The following is a 12,444-nucleotide window of genomic DNA, read 5'->3' as shown; positions in this document are numbered from 1 at the left end:
GTCCTTTCCACATATATTTGAGAGGAAGAGAGAGAGAGAGAGAGAGAGAGAGAGAGAGAGAGAATCGATGTGAGAGAGAACCATCAATCGGCTGTCTCCTGTAACATAGCCAACCGGGGATGGAACCCACAACTTTTGGTATGCAGGATTACACTATAACCAACTGTGTGACCTGGAGAGAGTCATATTTTGAACATTTAGATTCATTGAAGAGAAGAGACCCTCATTTATAGATTATTTCAAAGGTTCTCAAAACATGCATAACTGTTTACTTTTTTCTTATCTATAGTGATATAAAAACAAAATTTTATTTCTTTTTAAAACCATTACTCACTGGCACAGTCATACAAATCAATGAATTTATTTCTAGACTAGAACTGAATGTCCAGAATTAAATCTTATTTATTACACCCATTATGATCAATTGATTTTCAACAAAGATGCTAGGAAAATTCAACGGGGAAAGATTAGTTTTTTCAACAAATAATACTACAGGAACTGGATATTCACATGCAAAGGAATGGGATGGGACACCTACCTCCCATCACACATAAAAGTTAAGTAAACATGGATCACAAACCTAAATGTAAGAGCTAAAACTATGTAACTCTTAATAAAAACAACAGGAATAAATCTTTGTGACCTAGGATTAGCAGTGGTTTCTTACATGACACTACTCAAAACAAAAACACAAGCAAGCAACAAAAAGAAAAAATACTGAACTACATCAAAATTTAAAACGTTTGACCAATGTTAACCCAATAAACTTATTTTTAAAAAGAAAAAATCAACTTTTATGCTATAAGCAAAATCATCAAGAGTTAAAAAAAAATCACCAAATGAAAAAAAACATTTGCAATTTATCTATTTGAGAAAGTATTTGTATACAGAATACATAAAGACAAACCACTTAAAACATTGGCAAATAATTTGATCAAACATTTCTCCAGAGAAGATGTACAAATGGCCAATAAGCACTTGAAAAAATGTTACAACTCATTAGGTAAATGCAAATGAGAAGCACCATGATATATCCTTTCACCCTCAGGATGCCTATAATCAAAAACATACAATAACAAGATTGGCATGGAGGTGGAGAAATTGGAACTCTCTTACATTGCTGTTGAGGTAGTAAAATGGTGAAGCCACTTTGGAAAACCGTCTGGCAGTTCCTCAAAATGTTGTTTAACATAGAGTTACTATGTGAACAAGCAATACACTCACACCCAAGAGAAATGAAAACAACTCACCTGTACAACTTGTGATTGCATGTTTACAGCTGCATTATTCATAATAGCTAAAAAAAAAGTGGAAACAGCCCGGCCAGCATGGCTCAGTGGTTGAGCGTTGACCTATGAACCAGGAGGTCATGGTTCAATTCCTCGTCAAGGGGATATGCCTAGGTTTCGGGCTCAATCCCCAGTAAGGGGCATGCAGGAGGCAGCCGGTCAATGATTCTCTCTCATCACTGATGTTTCTATCTCTCTCTCCCTCTCCATTCCTCTCTGAAATAAATAAAAAATATTTTTAAAGTGGAAACAATCCAAATGTCCACAACTGATGAATGGATAAACATATGTGGTATAGCCATTCAATTGAATATTATTCAGCTATACAAAGGAATGAAGTGCTAATACATAACATGAATGATCTAGAAAATAATATAAGTAAAAGAAGGCAGATAGAAAAAGACCACATATTATATGATCCCACTTGTATAAAATGTCCAGAAAGACAAATCTATAAGACAAAAAGTAGATAAATGATTGCCTAGAGTTGCAGGTAGGAAGGGTGTAAGAAGTGATTGCTAATGAGTATGAGGTTTCTTTAGGGTGGGGTGGGTGGGGAATATTCTGAAATTAGAAGTAGTGATTGTTGCACAACCTTGTGAATATAATAAAGACAATTTAATTGAACATTTTAAATGAATGAATTATCTCATAAATGAATTATATCTCAATATAGATGCTAAATACACACACACACACACACACACACACACACACACACACAACAACACTATACAAATGTGAACCTCTGTTACCTAAAGAAGACTTAAAACATTTCTCTTTTGTCTTACCTTTTAAGAGCATCTTTGAGTTCAGGCACAGAACGAATACATTGAACTGTAGCATTCATGTAACAAGTGTTACCCAGGTTTGTCAATCCACATGGTAACTCCATCTGATAAGAGAAATCATTTTTATAAAATGACATAGCATATATAAGTCACTAAAGTTCACACTTCAAAGTAAAATTTCCAACTTATACCAATGTATATTCCACTTTTACCCTAACGTAACACGTTTTATTTCCCCAACTAAAATTTTTCCTTGCATCATACTAACAGTTATTCTCTGTTTTAATTCCTTTCTTGAAAATATTAAAAGGACAAAAGGATAGTCATATCAATCCTGTCCTCTTTCAGGCTTATCATTAAAACAGGATGACGAAATATACATAGAAATACTTACAAAAAAAGGAATGGTACTACATAAAGGTGGGTGGTAAAACTAATAACAACATTTGACAAGTGTATGTTGGCCAGTTTCTAAACTAACATTGCATTTAAATTGAGGATTAATTGTATGTATTTTCAACATGGAAGGTTTTAAGAATTTAAATGTCCCAGCATTTAAACTACTTAATCTCTTTGAGCCTGTTTCCCCATAAAAATAATAGTAAACACTTAAATAGTGCTGACTACCTGCCAGACTTATATTACAGATATTAACTGCCTTTATAATGAATACATCTTGATATTAACTGTTAAATCTTCAAAGCATTCATGTGCTACTTTCTGAAAGGCACCTTAGTAACTGTACTTCTGAAAAGTAGTGGTCGTATAAAATGTGGTTTGTCTTACAGCAGATGCTAACTGTTCTTCTGTCATATCTTCTACGAAGACAGTTTTAGCTGAGGGTTCCTCAGGAAGTGCATCTGCTGATCCCATCATTAGTAGAGTTATTCCCTGTTTAAAAAAAATTTAATTTCATAAAATGCTCAAAAGTTGATCATTTTTATGTTCGATGAAAGAAGCCAGACATAGCAAAACACATACTGCATGCTTCTATTTGCCAGAAAAGGTAAATTTATACAGATACAAAGTAGATTAGCAGTTGTTAGGACTGAAGGTGGGAAGAAGGAGTGACTTTAAATAGACGTGCATTTCTTTCAGGGTAATGGAAATATCCTAAAATTAGACTGTGGAGAAGATTTCACAACTCTGTAAATATACTAAAAATTACTGAGTTATCAAAAAAAAAATTAAGTACAAAATGTATGCTTCCAGCCAGAGGTAGTCAGCTTATTGGCAAAAAGACACAAGGAAACTTTTTAGAGTGATGGAACTTCTGTATCTTGATTGTGGTGTGGTTAAATGACTATACAAAATTAACCAAATTCATCAAACTATACAATAAAAAAAGGTAAACTTTGCTCTGTAAAAATTATAAATCAATAAAGCTAAATGAAAAAATACTATCATAAACAAAGTTGAGAATGTTTACATACTGCAGAGGAGGGAATTCTTCAAATGATCATTAACATTTAATGGCACAATTTCTTCCCATAACAAATAAATTAAGCACTGATAGGATTTTTTCTATAAATATCTATTATGTAACTGTAACCATTATTTACATTTGAATAAAAATATTGAGAACATTGAAAACTCCATTACTAGAAAACATCAAACCAAACACATAAGTTCAAAATACTCAATTTTATAATTCCACACATTATTAACCTAACTGAATACTTATATTCAATACATATGCAACATTCTATACAACAAAAGACCAATGAAGACACTGTCACCCTATATCTCATAATCCTGAAATGTGAACAAAATCTTACTCAATATCTTAACTGGAAGATATTAACACATGAAACAAAGAAAAGGGTACAGAGGTTTAACTTTTACTTAAAACTTATTATAAGATAATAGCAAAGCAGTACTAAGCCATCACTAAAAAATCTTTTTCCAAAGACAACTATCTCAAGAAAACCAAGTATTTAAAGAATATATTAGCAACAGCCAGTTAGAAAATACAATAAAAAAGAAAGAATACCAACAAATATCTAAGAGAAAACATAACAAGAAATATGTAATAAGAATATAACCATGGCCCGGCCAGGATGGCTCAGTGGTTGTGTTGACCTATGAACCAGGAGGTCACGGTTCGATTCCCGGTCAGGATACATGCCCAGGTTGCGGGCTCGATCCCCAGTGTGGGACATGCAGGAGTCAGCCGATCAATGATCGGCTCTCCCTCTCCCTTCCTCACTGAAATCAATCAATCAATCAATCTATCTATCTATCTATCTATCTATATATCTATCTATATATCACCATAAAGATTATAACCATAAAGCTCTAGTTAGGGATATAAGAAAACACCTAAGTAAATTGAAGGACATGACAGGTTTCTGGTCTGGAAAAATTATTATAAAAACATGATTCCAAATTATTATACAAATTTAATGAAATTCCTGTTTGAACTATAAAATCTTTATTTATTAGAAACTATAAAATCTTTAATTCATGTAGCAAATTCATACCCATGACAATAGCTAAGAAATCACAATTTGCCAATACCAAGGGGAAAAGGAGAGAAAGAAAACACAGCACTACAGATTCTAGAATTAAAAATATAGTATGCCAATCAATTCAACAACTTAAATTTAATGTACCAATTTCTTAAAAGGGGCCAACTACCAAAACTGATGTAAAAGAAAATATAGTATCTGATAGTCCTTCATTTATTTAAAGACACTAAATTCTTAATTAAAAGTCTTCCCACTATATGAGAAAACATTTGCCAATGATCCATCTGATAAGGATTTAATTTCCAAAATATGGAAGGAACTCATACCTCAACACCAGGAAGACAAACAATTCAATTAAAAAAGGAACCAAGGACCTAAATAGATACTTCTCCAAAGAGAATACAGATGGCCAATAGACACATGAAAAAATGTTCAAAGTCACTAATCATCAGAGATGCAAAATAAATTTCAGTGAGTTATCTGACCTTACACCTGCCAGAACAGCAACCATAAATTAATCAACAAAGTGCTGGTGAGTATGTGGATGAAAATATACCATATTTTTATAATCTAGCCATGAACATTGGAAAACACATTTTTAAGTATCATTTTCAACAACTAAGAAACATTAAGTTCCATGAATCTAACAAAAACCATGCAAAACCTCTATGCTGAAATGAAAAACTACAAAGCTCTGCTAAGAGAATAATATAAAGACTTAAACAAATGAAGTAGACCATATTTAAGGATTTTAATACTCAATACTGTTATGATGTGCATTCTCCCCAAATTGAACTACAAATTCAATGTAATCTCAAACAAAATTCCAGGAGTCCATTTGTAGAAATTGACAGACTTCTCTAAAATTATACAAAAATTCAAAGGAGCTAAAACAGTCTCAAAGAAGAAAAGGTTGGAGAACTTACACTATCTTATTTTCAGACTTATAAAGCTTTAATAATCAAGAATACGTTAGTGGTGGAAGTTTAATCTAATATACAGTATATGAAACAAGAGGCCAAAAACAGAAGTACAATTAATTTTCAAGAAAGTTTCCAACACAAGTCAATGGAAAGAGAAAAGTATTTTCAACAGATGTTGCTGGAACAACTCAATGTACACATGGAAAAAAGGACATCTGGAATATATTTTTAAATAATAATTAGGAAATTGCATTATAATAAATAGTGTTCTTAGGATTATACTTACATTTTTTATTTTGATGTTTCCCCAATCGTCATCCTGTTTTAAAGACAAAAATAACTTTTAATCACCCCTGTACAATCCAAGCATATTCTAATAATCAACTAATTATAAGCTACTCAAAATATAATTTTTTCTGTCAGATTTTATTTAAATTATTGTAATCAAAGTATTTTTTTAAAAAACACATGCAATCCTAAAGAAACTAAGTCTATCAATTGCTTAAACTACATAAGACACAATCTAAGACAGTAAACCTGGCAGCACCGAAAGTACTAAAAAACACCTGATTGATGACAAATGAAAGATGCTAATTTTTGCATGTTCGTTGCATGTTTGGAATCAAAGCCAATATCTACCTTAGGTGACAAGACTGAAGAGTAATATGAAATAAGGTCTGCATAATTAGGGTCATTACAGAATTTGTCATTCAAATCAGGAGACTCTTGATAAAATGCTATTGAAAATGGTTCCAGGAGAGTAAACGGGACCACCCAATACAAAGTAACCCTTAATAATACTTGCTCTGTCCAATGTTTCTTAAGTAAAAAATTTCACATCTACGAAACAATTAAACAATACTTTTACTTGAATATGTTCAATTAAATCAAGATTTTTTTCTTAATACCGTGAGTGGTTCACAGATATTTTGGCTTACTAATGCTATGCCCTTCCTTATACAGGATAAAGTCAGTTCTATATTACTCCTTTTTTTTGAAGAAGGTAGCAGGCACTCAATCTGCTTCCTTTTGGGGGAGTCACTAATTATTTCTCCAGACACCCTGCTTCAAAGTTGCACATTAACTTCCTAAAGACTCTGCTCACCCGGCCCAGGTGGGTCAGTGGTTGAGCATCGCCCTATGAACCAGATCACGGTTCGACTCCTGGTTGGGGCACATGCCGGAATTGTGGGCTCAATTTCCAGTAGGGGCCGATCGATGATCCTCTCTCATCATTGATGCTTATATCTCTCTCCCTCTCCCTTCCTCTCTCTGAAATCAATAACAACATATTAACAAAAAAAAAAAAAAAGACTTCTCAGTTTAAGGGCTACTACTGCTAATTATAAGTAATAATAACTATATATGCCCCCTCAGAGCACTTACCCCAGGTCACAAGAGCTGGGAGGTGAACCCAAATCTACTTGACTTGTACATCATATTCCCTTTTGGTATCTTACTTTATCTTACTTAAAGCTCTCTGATGCTATTTCCTCATTTATAAAATATATAAAATACAATTATTTTCATCATTTTTAAAATATATACAGATGAGAATTTTTTTAAAATAATAAAAGCCTGACACAAAGTAAGTATTCGGTAAGTGATAGTTATTTAGTAGTCAATTTCATTTAATTAGCATTTTTCTATAATTCCCTACAGTACACCATCAGTTCAGACATGTCTTGTTTTACTACCTTTGCTTTATTGCACTTCGCAGATATTGTGATTTTTACAAGACCCTCTTACAGCAAAAATGTGAAGGCTCAGAAAATTATCATTTTTTAGCAATAAAGTATTTTTTAATTAAGGTATATACATTGTTTTTCTAGACATAATGCTATTGCACACTTAATAGACTTTACTGCAGTGGTTTGGAACCAAACCTGCAATATCTCTGAGGTATACCTGCACACAGCTCAGCAGAAATTAGGTTAGCCTATATAGTAGAAGGCTAATATGCAAATCAACCGAAGGATGGAACGACCAGTCGCAATGACCCGCACTGACCACCGGGGGCAGATGCTCAACACAGGAGCTGCCCCCTGGTGGACAGTGCACTCCCACAGGGGGAGCACCGCTCAGGTAGAAGTCGGGCTCACAGCTGGTGAGCATAGCGGCAGTGGCAGGAACCTCTCCCACCTCTGTGGCAGCACTAAGGATGTCCAACTGACAGCTTCCGCCCACTCCAGTGAAGCGGGCCTAAGCCGTCAGTCGGACATCCCCCAAGGGCTCCCTGACTGCGAGAGGGCACAGGCCAGGCTGAGGGACCCCCAAGTGCACGAATTTCATACACCGGGCCTCTAGTCAATAACTAAAAGTTCATACTGCAACTTGGAGGAGAAATAATGTTTCTTCACCAACATCTGTTTTACTGCCCACCTAACAGGGGTAGCCAGCCCTTAGCATTTCATATCTAACACTTGAAGTATGTTTTAAAAACTATACTTATACAGTATTATAAATAACAATGAAGAAAATACCTTTGCATCTTTTTTTGTGGCCCTTCATCAATGATGCTAGTAAGCTTGGACTCTTTAACTATAGTCAATGTGATCATTCCAAGGGAAGTTGAAAAAATTTAATTCTCTATTTTTTTAAACAAAATTTTTTCTCTCCCACCTCCAGACAGGTTTTAGATAGCAATTACTCTTAAAAGAATGAAGTCCGAAAGGCCACAGGAAAAAAATTAACAGTTTTCCAGTATTTTAAAATCAGGGCTTGACCTGACTCCCATGACCCACAGAGGTATTCATTAATATAGCATTTGAAAATAAAAAATTTAGTGATGCTTTTATAATATAATGTTTGAAATGGCTACAATGTTCCTCCTTAAACTAATATGAATAAAATAGTTATAATCCCATAACTATATATTCACCAAATAAAAAGACCTCACATGCTACATTTCACTAATTATATAATAATCCTATATAATAAAAGGCTAATATGCAAACTGACCAAATGGCCTAAAGACTGGGCGCTATGACACTCACTGACTACAGGGGGAGGAGGAGGAGTGCCGCTCAGCACAGAAGCCTCTGTGGCAGCACTAAGGATGTCCAACTGCTGGCTTACAGCCATCAGTCAGACATCCCCCGAGGGCTCCTGGGCTGCAAGAGGGCGCAGGCCGGATTGAGGGACCCATGCCCCCGCCCCAAGTGCATGAATTTCATGCACCGGACCTCTAGTATTATATAATGAAAATATGGACTAAGTTTTACCTTCAATGTTCCTCCTTTCACCATAACTTTCTGTCTGGATGGCTGGACTCCAGTCAGTGCAAAAAGCTGAGCCTTGAATACCATTGGAGGTTCATCAGTATTCAATTCTACACCTTCAAATTTCTCTTTTCCCCACTTCACGGTAACTGAAAACAAAACCATAATTGATTGTTTTCATTTACAAAATAACAGGACTTCAGATTGAGAAGCTAGTTCTTGAAAGCCAAACTATGTCATTCATCTTTTTATGTTCATAATGCCTATACTAAATCAGAAGTGACCTGAATGCAGTAGGTCCTGAACAAAATTTAACTGGATCTAATCCAACTTCTCATTTGATAAATAAGGAAACCAACAGTTAAGAGAAGTTGGCTGACTTACTAATGTCAAAAAAGACTAGTTAGTAAATATTCAAGTCTTCGGAATCTTATATCAATAATTTCTGCAAAATATGCTCACAATGAAATATTTCCCAGAATAAGGTTCACAGACTTCAAAATGTATTTAATTAAGCAGTCATTAAAATCTACATACTGTTGGAATACAGAGGAGAAAGAGAGGTTTTTGAAAGGTGATTGGAGAGAAAAAAATTGGGAGAAAAAGCGTATTTAAAACAAGTTAAGGAGTACAGATTCTGAATTCTAAGAATTGAAAAGTGTGGTTCCTGAGCACAAGATGGTCAAATATTAAAAAATATATATTTCTTTGGTTATATAAAGACATAATTAAGTCACTAAAAAATATTCAAATCCTACTTCACAGCCATTCAAATAGCTATTTAGAAAATAATGTGGTGAAAATTGGAACCGTTGTTATTGCTAATGAGACTATAAGGTGTGGCAGTACCTAACAAAATTAAACATAGAATTACCGTATGATCCAGTAATTCTACTTCTAGGTGTATACCGAAAAGTATGCAAACCAGGGACTGAAACTGGTATTTTATACCCATGTTCATAGCAGCATTATTCACAATAGCCAAAAGATGGGAGCAACCCAAGTGTCCATCAGATAAATGGGTGAACAAAATATGGCATATATCCACAATGAATATTATCTGCCTTAAAAAGTAATGAAATTCTTACACACTGTACAACAGGGGTCCTCAAACTGCGGCCCGCCGAAAACATTTATCCGGCCCGCCGGGTGTTTTTGCAACCGCTGCCTGTTGCTTAGCAGCCGACTAGTTTTTTTTTAAACTATAGTGCGGCCCTCCAATGGTCTGAGAGACAGTGAACTGGCCCCCTGTTTAAAAAGTTTGAGGACCCCTGCTGTACAACATGGATAAATCTTGGAGACATTATATACTAAGCAAAATAAGGCAGACACAAAAGTACTATTATTGTATAATTCCACTTATATGAGGTACCTAGAGTGGTCAAATTCAGAGGCAGAAAGTAGAATGGAGGAAATGGAAAAAGGGAGTATATTGTTCAATGAAACAGTTTCAGTTTAGAAACATGAAAAAGTTTGGGAAGTGGTTAGTGATGATGACTACACAACAATGTGAATGTACTGAATGCCAAAAACTGTACACTTAAAAATGATTAAAATAGTACATTTTATGTTACATATACTTTACCATAATAAAAAAACTTCAACCAATAAAAAATTTTCAATTAACCTCATAGAATAGCTAATTTTTGAAATATGTAAAAATAAACAAACTCAAGGATATAGTTTGTTTCCACTAAAAACTTTATACCTATTTAAAACGAGACTCTCACAACTATCAGCTGCCTGATTTCCAACTACTAAAATCAGAATATGAAAAACTGACCCTGACTCCAAATACCAATTCTTTCATCAGTTCAATTAATGTATTCAGCATTTATTCAATGATAAGTCCAGTAACAAGCATTAGGGAAGACTCTATGAATTTATTTATAGTCTAACAAGGGAGAAATGGAGAAGAAAAGGTTAAGATAAATAATATAAGTATTATAAATGCTACAGGAGTACAGAAGAATGCTTCCTGAGCAAGGAAGAATTCCCTGGAGGAAGTGATAACTGTGTTTTCACTATCAATTTTTTATCACTATCAAGCTAAGACTCAAAGATAAATTAGGTGTTAGCCAGAAAAAAGAAAAGCATTCCTGGAAAAGACAAGAAAAACATAAAGCAGCATGGTATATAATTCCCAGAGTGAAGCAGAATCAGCTGAAACTGGAAGCTGGCCAGGGATCAAGTCAAGGAAGATAACATGTTATGCTAAAACATACAGGCTTTATGTTATAGAAAATGTGCAATCTCTGAAAGGCTTTCATAAAGGCAACTTTGGTCTGGTTTGAACATGAGATGATGCTAGCAGCAGCAGGGAAATTGAAGAGGATACAACTGTAAACATTGAGATAAGCTAAAAACATAATAGCACAAGCAAAATACAGGACTAAGCCAGAACAATATGGAAGAGGAATCTATCTGAAATGTACTTAGCTGTGTCACATGGGCAAGTTACTTAAACTTTTTTTGCTAACCCATAAAGGAGAATTATACCAGTATCTCAGGATTATGTTGCAGGTTGAAACAAAGCTACATGTACAAAAACACTAGCTTTGTACCAGGCACACAGGTGGTCACTGAGTGTTATGGCACTTACCTTAACTATATAAAAATCTGGATATTTAATTTTCTAACAAAACGTATGAAACAGTACTTAAAATGTTCTCGTTTTAATATAGGGCTTTTTGCAGAACCTGAAAATAGAGAGTCTCAATATAGAGATGTCAAAGGAAGAAACCTTAGAAATCGACCTCAATTCCCCCATTTTGGAAATAAGGAAAAGTTTGATTAAATATTTAAGAAGGAACTCGGTTTTTAAGATCGACAGTTTGGTGAATATAGGCATATTTTTAGGGGAACACAAGAGAGGGGTTGGTTTTGTTGTGTGTGTTTAAGTATTAGCCTACGGTGGGATTTATCAACATTAGTGCTCCCTCAACTCTACATTGCATAAATGTAATATTTCAAGTATCATTCTACTGTTAAATTATTGTGGAATTATCCTACTGCTAATCATTACAGAAACAGCTTGAGCAATCACTATTAAAGCATCCCATTGAAGAATCTAGATCAAGAATCCACCTCGATGTTAAACGGTACTTTTCTGTTGCATGTCATTCTTTGAAAACGCTTAATCTTCAATTAGAGGAATTATGATCGTCAGGTATGGCCAACGAATCACACACATCCATAGCCAACTGAAGCCACCACCTACATCTTAGCTGCCATTTTGAATCAGATTAGGAAACAGGAAGGTCCATTAATTAAAAACTTGACCACCGGCCAACCCGCTAGACCTAGACTACCATCAGGCAACAATCCGTCAAACGCCAACCAAAAGGAAACGATGCCCGCGGACAGGTGCACTGCACTCATCTGCCTCCCAGAGCTAACACCATGCTTCGGACTTCGAAACTCAGTACGTTTGATGAAGTAAAAACGCAGTAAACACACACACACACACACACACACACACACACACACACACACACAAAGTCGCAATCTGCTTTGGAACTAAACAGAAACTGGTACCAAAGAGGGGGTCTTGCAGCGGCAGCCCAAGGGGTAAGCGAAGGGAAACCCCGGTCCCTCCATCCCTCCCCGGCTTCAGACTCCCTCCGTGCGCCCCTTGCACAGCCACCCCCGAGGAGCACCAGGACACCCCCCCGCACCCGAGCCCGGCCCGGGGCCCCAGGACACACCCTCACCTGTCCCCGCTCGCGAGGACAGCGACAGAAACTATT

The 12,444-nt window shown here is 35.4% G+C and overlaps 1 protein-coding gene across 2 annotated transcripts in view; it reads right to left on the bottom strand.

Annotated features, from left to right (window-relative positions):
* The window catches only part of USP14 (ubiquitin specific peptidase 14 (tRNA-guanine transglycosylase)), a 39,059-nt gene extending 28,470 nt beyond the window's left edge, over positions 1 to 10,589 (bottom strand). Inside the window, exons 1-5 of one of the 2 annotated variants that reach the window (XM_014535946.1) lie at positions 10,479 to 10,589; positions 8,699 to 8,844; positions 5,761 to 5,793; positions 2,867 to 2,971; positions 2,081 to 2,184 (exon numbers count right to left, since the gene is read on the bottom strand). In XM_014535946.1, the coding sequence (XP_014391432.1) occupies positions 2,081 to 2,184; positions 2,867 to 2,971; positions 5,761 to 5,793; positions 8,699 to 8,782 (326 nt within the window). In that variant the 5' untranslated portion in view covers positions 8,783 to 8,844; positions 10,479 to 10,589. Of the gene's footprint in view, positions 1 to 2,080; positions 2,185 to 2,866; positions 2,972 to 5,760; positions 5,794 to 8,698; positions 8,861 to 10,478 lie in introns of those variants that run through there. The other variant, XM_005861608.2, reaches the window with a different exon arrangement.
* Between the last annotated feature and the right edge of the window lie 1,855 nt (positions 10,590 to 12,444).

This window comes from Myotis brandtii, unplaced genomic scaffold, assembly GCF_000412655.1.
Source record: "Myotis brandtii unplaced genomic scaffold, ASM41265v1 scaffold154, whole genome shotgun sequence".
Classification (NCBI taxonomy): Eukaryota; Metazoa; Chordata; class Mammalia; order Chiroptera; family Vespertilionidae; genus Myotis; species Myotis brandtii.
This window is presented reverse-complemented; position numbering and strand designations above follow the sequence as displayed.